We start from the raw sequence: 9,761 nt of genomic DNA, 5'->3' as shown, positions 1-9,761 counted from the left end.
CCAAGTCACAACAGGGAACTCTCAGGTGTCAGCAAGTGTCCTGTGATGCTGGGCAGGCTAAAGCTAATTGTATCCTTTTTTCTTTTTTCTTTCTTTCTTCTTTCTTTCAGAGTCTTGCTCTATTAACCAGGCTGGAGTGCAGTGTGAAGATCTCTGCTCACCGCAACATTCACCTCCTGGGCTCAAGAGATCCTCCCACCTTACCCACCCCCCCTCACCCCCAACCCGAGTAGCTGGGAGTACAGGCACATGTCACCAAGCCCAGTTAAATTTTGCACTTGTTGTAGAGACAGGTTTCGCTGTGTTGCCCCGGCAGGTCTCGAACTCCTGAGGTCAAGCAATCTGCTGGCCTCACCCTCCCAAAGTGCTAGGATTACAAGGTTGAGCCATTGCCCTCAGCCCAGCTGATGGTATCCTTGTGAGGTTGTCATGGCCAGTGCGGATGAAAGTGTGTGATTCACACAATGGGACCAGCCCAACGTTTCCAGTCTGCAGTGTACATCACTCATGAACATATGTGCAGAGTTTGTAAATCTTCAATTTTTCTGTTACTATTTTTTTTTTTTTGAGATGGAGTCTTGTTCTGTCACCCAGGCTGGAGTGCAGTGGCACGGTCTCGGCTCACCGCAACCTCCACCTCCCAGGTTCAAGTGATTTTCCTGCCCCAGCCTCCTGAGTAGCTGGGATTGCAGGTGCCTGCCACCACGCCCGGCTAATTTTTGTATTATTAGTAGAAACGGAGTTTCACCGTATTGTTCAGGCTGGTCTCAAAATCCTGACCTCGGGTGATCCGCCTACCTCGGCCTCTCAAAGTGCTGGGATTACAGGCATGAGACACCATGCCTGGCCAATTTTTCTGTTACTTCTTTATGCATTTATTGAATTCTTTCCTGTTAAATGTGAAAAATTGTGTTTTGTATTTTGTGTTTGATTTCATTTTCTCCATAATTGACATAATTATTTTTATCTTCCCACCTAAGAGGACATATCCTCCACCACACCTCTCAGCAGGACAGTTTACTCATCAACTTGCCATGTTTTGGCCAAAGCCAAAATTTTGAAACAAGTGTCCATCTGGAGCACCAAGGCTCAGGCCGTGCAGCCTTCCCCAGCCTCAGTGTCACTTGGTGTCAGGGGTCGGGGGTTGGGGGAGCAGGTAGCAACATCTCAGCCTTGAGATGGCTTCCCTTTTCTTCTTTGTAACCAGATTTTGAAACATTGTTAGTTTATTTTTATTTTATTTTACTTTTTAGTTTTTGAGATAGGGCCTCACTCTGCCACCCAGACTGAAATGCAGTGGCACAATCTTGGCTCACTGCAACCTCCGCCTCCCGGGCTCAACTAATCTTCTCACCTCAGCCTCCCAAGTAGCTGGGACTATGCCAGGCTAAAATTGCTAGTTTCATCAGGCTCTGATCCACAGTGACATTTTGCTATCTGCCTCCTGAGTGTTTTACATGCCAAAATTAAAAAAAAAAGGTTTATATCTGGGATGCCTAGGTAGTAAAAATTTCCTTCACCATGGAGTTTGAGAAGCCCGGTGTGGGAATCAAGCAGCTGAGGAATTGGATTCCACCCCTGTCATCTCTTTGAAGCCTAAAATCTGAGGAGGAAACTGAAATTGGTCAGGGAAATCAGAAAATAAAAACGAGAGATGGAGAAGTTTCTGTGCCACATTTGATATGACCAGAGGTGATCATAGATGTCCCCCCATTATGACCTGGCACAGTGCAATTCCCTTTTATAGAAGATGAAGCTCAGTGAGGTAACCTGGCTTGTCAGGAGGTGCTCAGATTGTTAGAGACTCACATGTCCATCCAGAGCCTGGGTCTCTAAACTCCAGGTTCAATCCCTAACCCTGGTCCATTAATTCAAAGCCACATAAAGGAAAGGAGAGTCAGAATCAAGTCAAAACTGTTTTATTGTCATTTACATATTTAATAGAAAAAGGAATGTAGCAAATGCTCAGGGTTGTATGAAAAAAAAAAATCCAGGTTTGTACAGGTTGCTCTGTTTACATCTGGGAGCAGGGCTGTCCCCACATCAGGCACAGCAGCTGCACTTCTCCGACTCCCCTTTGCAGACGCAGCCCTGGGCACACTTGGCACAGCCCATGGGGCAGCAGGAGCAGCAGCCTGGGGGAAAAGGGAGAGTGAGAGGTCAGAGCAGACTCAATCAGGCACTTCCCTGGCCCAACAGCAGGCCTGGTTTGAGCTCAGACTCCAGACCCAGAGGATGATTTTTTAGGTTGGTACAGCTCTGTTCTAAGACCACAGGTGGTACCTTTGGAGTTTGTGTCTCAAAAGAAAAAGGCTGCCCTGCCACATTCGAGCTCAGAGCAGAAAGCCTGGAGAGGGAATGACATGGCCAACAGGGGCAAAGAAAGGCGTTCCCCAGAAGCATGCACTCCAGGCCAGCCTTGAGTTCCCTCCCAACCTGAGCCACAGCCCCAGATTCCTGGAGATGGCCCCGCACTCACTCTTCTTGCAGGAGGTGCATTTGCACTCTTTGCACTTGCAGGAGCTGGCGCAGGCGCAGGAGACACCTGCAAGAAGAGAAAAAGCCAGTGAACGGTGAGTGAGATGCAGAAGGTACAGCAGTGGGTCAATGAGTCTCCACTGCGCCATCCTCTGTGCAGGTCCAGCCCTCAGAGCTCCTTTCCCACTTAGAGCAGAGAAAGACAAGCCCCATGTCCTCTCCACTCATGCTGGGAAGGGCAAGCACCCTCCTATTTCACCCCACCAGGAAGGTCCCAGATGCACACACAACCCAGGAGGACTGGGATTGGGGGCCAAAACCTCCTGTCCTGAATCTCAAAGACGGTGTTTCCTGCCTCCCACCCACCCTGCTTGCTTAGAGCCTAGACAGAGCATTGGGGCTTGGCCAGCAGCCCCCTGATCAACCAGGTGATGTGAAACAGGACAGCCTTGAGCCTCAGGACACTCAACTCTGACTTAGAGGCACAGTGAGGAGGGCAATGCTCTCAGGAGCTATTCCAAGAAGAAAGTACTGGACGAAGTAAAGGGTTCCCTTCTGCTCAGAGCTCAAAATGCGACCTCCTCAAACGCAGGGACACTGTACTGTGGCTGGGAATTGGGCATTCCCAGGCGCAGAGCCGGGGTTCCCTTACCAGTGGCGCAGGAGCAGTTGGGGTCCATTTCGAGCCAAGAAAGGACGGGAGAGGCGAAGAGGCAGTCAGGCAGCTGGAAGGCGCGTTGGAGCCTGGAGCCAGCTGCTCCTTTTGCAGGCGGAGATGGGACCGGACGCAGAGGCCCCGCCCCGCGCTTGCACCCGCCCCGCTGAGTCTGGGCCTCCTGTGGGTACGTGGAGGGACTGTGAGCAGCAGGCGGGCCGGGCGCAAGGTGTGCACCGCGGGTCTCTTGCTTGGCACCCGCTCACTCGCTCGCTCGCTCAGGCCTGTGCGCCCGGTCGTCCGCGGCGTCCGTGCCGTCCTGCCCGCGCAACTTCCCCATTTTCCCCATTTTCCCCATTTCCTTGTGGTTGCTGGCCATCTCCGTCCCCGAGCGTTCCGGGAACCCAGCCTCTGGTGGTCGCGATATTCCCACCCCCACCACCCCATGTGCGGTATTTCGCCATTCCCGGAGCCGGTGTGCAACCCCAGCTTCGTCCCTGGGTAGGCCTGAGCTGGGGAGCGCAGCGAGGGAGTTGTGTGCAGAGAACAGTCATGGACGTGACCCTTACTTTCTGTCCTCCTGCCCTCCAGCATTGCCTGTCACTATCCCCGCCATGGTCCTTCTGCCACTTTCTCTTGAGCCCAGCAACACGGTGGAGGCGAGCCCTCCCTTCCATTCCCCATTCCTGAGAGGTTGTATGGGCACATTTGTCTGGGGCCTCCTTTACATAAAATTCTGCAGGGGCTCCTCCAAAGCCCCTAGCGTGCCCACCCAACTCCAGGAGAGTAGTCCTGAAAATGCGGAGTGCTCCCAAGGGCGGGATCTGCTTAGGTGACTCCAGACCCGGAGGATGCAGAAGCTACGTTAAATAAGAAAGCAAGAAGTGATTATTTACCTTTCAATTTTCCTATTACGCAACAATCTGCGTGAGTCTGTTTAATCATTTTAGTTTTTTGAGCCCCCTCAAGAACAATAAAAGGGAAATACTATTCTGAACACGTTTTTCCAATGGAAAAACTAAGGCACAAAGAGCCTTAGTAATTTGCCCAAGGTTATGGCTCTATGAAATGGTGCCACTCTACCTGAATCCAGCCAGCTTCCCAAGAGGAGGAAAGAAAACATAAAGATTTGGTCAAGATATGTCTTCAACACCACTGTGCTGCTTACACTTGTTATTATTATCATTGTTTTGAAACAGGGTCTCACTCTGTCATCCAGGCTGGAGTTTAGTGATGAGATCATGGCTCACTGCAGCCTCAGTCTCCTGGGCTCAATCTATCCTCCCACCTCAGCCTCCCGAGTAGCTGAAACTACAGGTGCAGGCCATCATGCCTGGCTAATTTTTTGCTCTTTTTTATTTTTTTGTAGAGACAAGATTTCATCATGTTGCTCAGTCAGGCTGGTCTCAAACTCCTGGGCTCGAGTGATCCACCTACCTTGGTTTTCCAAAGTGCTGGGATTACAGGCGTGAGCCCCTGCGCTGGTCTGCTTGAAATTTTTTAATCAGGGGCCGGGCACAGTGGCTCATGCCTGCAATCCCAGCACTTTGGGAGGCCGAGGCGGGCGGATCATGAGGTCAGGAGATCAAGACCATCCTGGCTAATATGGTGAAACCCCGTCTCTACTAAAAAAATACAAAAAGTTAGCCGGACGTGGTGGTTGGTGCCTGTAGTCCCAGCTACTCGGGAGGCTGAGGCAGAAGAATGGTGTTAACCCGGGAGGCGGAGCTTCTAGTGAGCCAAGATTGCGCCACTGCACTCTAGCCTGGGTGACAGAGCGAGACTCCGTCTCAAAACAAAAAAAAAAGAAATTTTTTAATCAGGGAGAAGCATCAATCTCGACCCTGGACAGCTTGAAAAGTGATGGAGATGGGAAATTTATTAAATATGTATATATACACAAAATACACATTAGAGTAATCGATATGTCTGTAAGTAAGACTGATTCTTGATTTTAGCATTGGTAAAGACTTTGCATTCATTTAAATATATGTGACGATTAATTTTATGTGTCAACTTGACTAGGCAAAGTGCCCAGTTCCTTGGTCAAATACCAGCCTAGATATTGCAGCAAAGTTATTTTTTAAGATGTGATTAACATTTAAATCAGTAGTCTTTGAGTAAAACAGATATCAGAGGGGATTTATCAAGTGTTACCTGCCCATTCAACCTGGGAGTGTCCAAAGGACACCACTTTCACCACATCTGTGAGAAATAAATTTGTGAGGGGCGCCCTAGCATCCTGGAAGAGCTCTGTGGTCACCCTTTTCTGCAGGTAGAAATTCAGTGGAAACTGCTGCCACTGAATTGGGAATCCTATATGCAATGGCAATAATTTGGTCCCGATGTGGCAGGGGCCAAGGGACAGCACTTAATTGCCAAAGGCAGCATGGGCCTGGTTATTGTCATGGATGGCACAGTCAAAGCAGAATAGGATGACTTGCAGGCCAGGTGCAGTGGCTCACGCCTATAATCCTAGCACTTTGGGAGGCTGAGGCACGTGGATCACTTGAGCTCAGGAGTTTGAGACCAGCCTGGCAAACACGGGGAAACCCTGTCTCTACCCCTCCAAAAATACAAAAATCAGCTGGATGTGTTGGTGCCTGCCTGTAGTTGTAGCTACTTTGGGGGCTGAGGTGGGAGGATCATTTGAGCCTTGGAGGTTGAGGCTGCAATGAGCCATGTTGGTGACACTACTTTCCAGCCTAGATGAGAGAGTGAGACCCTATCTCAAATAGAAGGAATAGTATGAGTCACAGAGACCTGTGGTGTTGGTTAGTTGATCATGGTAGTCATATGAGCAAATAGAGGAGTCAGCCTACAAAAATCTTACTCATCTGTAGAATCAAAATATCTGTTTCCTGTCCCCATGACTTTATGCTTTACTGGTCTCAAGGTATTAGTCCAAAAGGAGGAATGCTTCCTTGGGAGACACAATGATTCCATCAAACTGGAAGTTATGACTCCCACCAGGCCACATTGAGTCCTCAGACTTCTGGATCAACAGGCAAAGAGGCCAGCACTGTGGCTCACACCTGTAATCCCAGAACTTTGGGAGGCCGAGGCGGGTGGATCACCTGAGGTCAGGAGCTTGAGACCAGCCTGACCAACATGGAGAAACCCCATCTCTACTAAAAATACAAAATTAGGCGGGCGTGGTGGCGCATGCCTGTAATCCCAGCTACTCAGGACGCAAGTCAGGAGAATTGCTTGAACACAAGAGGCAGAGGTTGTGGTGAGCTGAGATGGTGCCATTGCACTCCAGCCTAGGGAACAAAAGCGAAACTCCGTCTCAAAAAAAAAAAAAAAGAAAAGAAAAGAAACAACAAGAACAACAAAAAAACAGGCAAAGAAAGGAGTCACTATTCTGGCTAGGGTGATTGTGGCTACTTCTTGGTAATCACAATCTCTGCAATCAAGGTAAGGAGGAGGATGTCTGGAATACAAGAGATCCCTTAGGGTGTCTCTTATTACTACCATGTCCTGTGATTGAAGCCAATGGAAAACTTTAACAACCCAACTGGGACAGGAATGCATGGCCCAGACCCTTCCAGAATGAAGGTTTAGGTCACCCCACCAAGTAAAGAACCACCATTGGCTGAGGTGTTTACTGAAAGCAAATGGAATAATAGGTCATAAAAGAAGGAAGTTATAAATAGCAGCTATGACCATGTGACCAGTTACAGGTAAGGAAATGAGGAATGTCATTGTTATGGGTATTTCTTCATTATGTTGTTATAAATGTGTACGTGTGTATGTGTGTGTGTGTGTGTGTGTGTGTGTGTATGCATGTGTGGCAAATATTTTTGTTTTCTTCCATCTCTTATCCCTTTGTCATGTAACAGAGGATGTATTGACTTTACATCACAATATTTAAGTATTGCTAACTTTATATCATAGTATTTAAGTTATAGGATGTCAAGGAACATTCCTCAAGGATTTTGCAGTCACTTTTGGGGAGAGAGTTTGTGTCATTTCAGACATACACAGGACAGTTGTTTCACATTAGGTGGAGGTGTGACCTTGTTTTAACGTTAAGTATAGTTTAAGGAGATGTTTATGTATGCCAAATTAACAAGTGGTGGACTGCAATGGTTAGTTTTATGGGTCAGCTTGGCTAAGTTATCACACTCAGTTGCTTGGTCAAACATTAATATAGATGTTGCTGTGAAAGTGTTTTTTAGACCTGATTACCATTTAAATTAGTAGGTTTTGGCTGGGCATGGTAGCTCATGTCTATAATCCCAGCACTTTGGGAGGCTGAGGTGGGTGGATCACTTGAGGCCAGGAGTTAGATAACATGATGAAACCCTTTCTCTGTTAAAAATACAAAAATTAGCTGCTTAATCTGTTAAATAAAATACAAAAATTAGCTGCTCTTTGAAAAATACAAAAATTAGCATGGTGGTGCATGCCTGTAATCCCAGCTACTTGGGAGGCCGAGGCAGGAGAATGGCTTGAACCCGGGAGGCAGAGGTTGCAGTGAGCTGAGATCGCACCACTGCACTCTGGCCTGGGTGACAGAGCTAGACTGTCTCAAAAAACAAAATAAAATAAATCAATACATTTTGAATAAAGCAGATTACTCATTATAATGTGTGTGGGCCTCATCCAATCAGTTGAAGGCCTTAAAAGGAAAGACTGAGGTCCCTGGAAGAGAAAGGAATTCTACCTGTAGACCGCCTTCAGATGAAAGACTGTAACATCAACTTCTGACAGAATTCCCATGCTGCCAGCCAGCCTTGCAAAGTTTAGACCAGCCATCCCCACAATCACATCAGCTAATTTCTTAAAGCTTTCTTTTTATCACTGTCTATCTAGGGACATTTTATTGGTTCTGTGTCTTGGGGAAAACCATGAGTAATACAAATATATCTTGGAAAATATGAATCATTTAAAGGAGAATTTTTAGGTAAAATTGTGGTGTAGGTGGTAGCAGATATGGCAGGCATCTGTTTGTATGTGCCACAAGGGCGTGGACTGTCCTGCTCATGGTTTTCTATATCCAGTGCTGATCAGAATTTCATGGGAAGACTGAAGACTCTCTGGACCACAGTTAACATGCTCAGATAGTTGATGAGGAATGTAGAGCTCACATGGCTAGGAACAGCAGGCCTGGCTTATTGGTCTGGAGGTAGAAAAACGTCCCTATGCTATGAATAAAGATAATAAAATTATAGCTAGGTTGGGCGTGGTGGCTCATGTCTGTAACCCCAGCATTTTGGTAGCCCGAAGTGGGTGGATCACTTGAGCCCAGAAGTTCAAGACCAGCCTGGACAACATGGTGAAACCTCATTGCTACTAAAAATATAAAAATTAACCAGGCGGGGTGGCATGTGCCTGTAGTCCCAGCTACTCAGGAGGCTGAGATGGGAGGATCACCTGAGCCTAGGAGGTGCAGGTTGCAGTGAGCTGAGATCACCCCACTGCACTCCAGCCAGGGTGACAGGGTGAAACTTTGTCTCAAAAAAATAAAATAAAATAAAATAGAATAAAATAAAACAAAATAAAATAAAATCATACATAATATTGTAGTCTGCTTGATACATGGCAGGTGCCATTCTAAGTTCTTTGCATGTATTAAGTCATTTGCTGTCACCAGCCAGACCCTATTATTCAGCCTATCTTACAGTAGAGGAGACTGAGGCACAGAGAGGTTGTGTCACTCAGGTATAAGTGACACAGCTAGGTTTTGCACCAATGCATGCTGACTGCATCATAATGCCCTCAACCACCACCCTATGTCACCATGTTCCGTGAAAAACAAGGACACTGAAAATCTGGCAGTGAGGCAGCAGTAGAAAGAGCACCGAGCTGGCAGTCATGCTCTCTGCATAGCTCTGTGACCTCTTTTGGCTTCAGTATGCCACCTCTCAAGCCAGGGACACAATTGGACTAACTGACCAAGGGCTGACCCAGCTCTGAACTCTGAGAGGCAGGGCTTAGAGCCCAGTGACATCATGATCTGCCAGCTGTAGCCAAGATGAGAGGCCAGCTATAGTGAAGGTTCCAGCCTCTGACTTCTAAGCTGAGTGACCTTGGGCAGGTTGCAGGTCCAGAGAAGTTACTTGTCCAGGGTCACACAGCTAGTGAGTGGCACAGCAGGGTGAATGCAACCAGGCCCCAGCAGATGCTAACGGCCTTCTAACATAGAGACACCAAGGAGGAAGAATAAGGGCAAGAAGCCACAAGCTTGGTCCTCAGGAAGCTCAGGGGCTGGGGGAACAGAGAGGAGGAGACCCCATCCAGCCTGGGATGAGGTGGGCCATTGCCTTGGGCCTGAGGGTCAGAAGGTGTTTGCCAGGCAGGGAGGGGGAAGGATTTGTGTTCTAGCCTGGGGAGGGAGGAACTAGCGGGAACACTGGAATCACCCTGAGACATTTGGAAGGGAAAATGACGTCTGGAAGATGACAGAATCAGTTTCGTCCCTGCACGGTCACTCTTTCACTGGCTCATGGGGTATTCAAATGATAGGAAAAATTAGAATGGTTCTTACGTTTGTTCAAATGCTGTGGCAGCATCTTAATCCCAGAGGGCTTTGTGCAGGAAGTCATCCACCCTCCCCCTGGTACACAGTCAGGAAAGCTTCATTCCACTCCCCAGCCTCTGACCCAGAGTAATTCTTCCC

At 47.9% G+C, this 9,761-nt stretch overlaps 1 protein-coding gene across 1 annotated transcript; it reads right to left on the bottom strand.

Annotated features, from left to right (window-relative positions):
- Nucleotides 1–1,903: 1,903 nt before the first annotated feature.
- Nucleotides 1,904–3,667, bottom strand: MT1L (metallothionein 1L). Its single transcript, XM_003339281.6, has 3 exons — nucleotides 3,131–3,667; nucleotides 2,480–2,545; nucleotides 1,904–2,135 (listed from the first exon to the last, which is right to left on the bottom strand). The coding sequence occupies exons 1-3, from the start codon at nucleotides 3,156–3,158 to the stop codon at nucleotides 2,044–2,046; spliced, it is 186 nt and encodes a 61-aa protein (XP_003339329.1). The 5' UTR covers nucleotides 3,159–3,667; the 3' UTR covers nucleotides 1,904–2,043.
- Nucleotides 3,668–9,761: the final 6,094 nt, after the last annotated feature.

The sequence above is a fragment of the Pan troglodytes genome, chromosome 18, assembly GCF_028858775.2.
Source record: "Pan troglodytes isolate AG18354 chromosome 18, NHGRI_mPanTro3-v2.0_pri, whole genome shotgun sequence".
Taxonomy (NCBI): domain Eukaryota; kingdom Metazoa; phylum Chordata; class Mammalia; order Primates; family Hominidae; genus Pan; species Pan troglodytes.
This window is presented reverse-complemented; position numbering and strand designations above follow the sequence as displayed.

Excerpts from the sequence above, each read along its gene's own strand:
- MT1L (XM_003339281.6), bottom strand. The coding sequence starts at position 3,158 with ATGGACCCCAACTGCTCCTGCGCCACTG. Across the intron at positions 2,546-3,130 it reads CAACTGCTCCTGCGCCACTG|GTGTCTCCTGCGCCTGCGCC; the intron begins GTAAGGGAACCC and ends CTCTTCTTGCAG. Across the intron at positions 2,136-2,479 it reads ATGCACCTCCTGCAAGAAGA|GCTGCTGCTCCTGCTGCCCC; the intron begins GTGAGTGCGGGG and ends CTTTTCCCCCAG.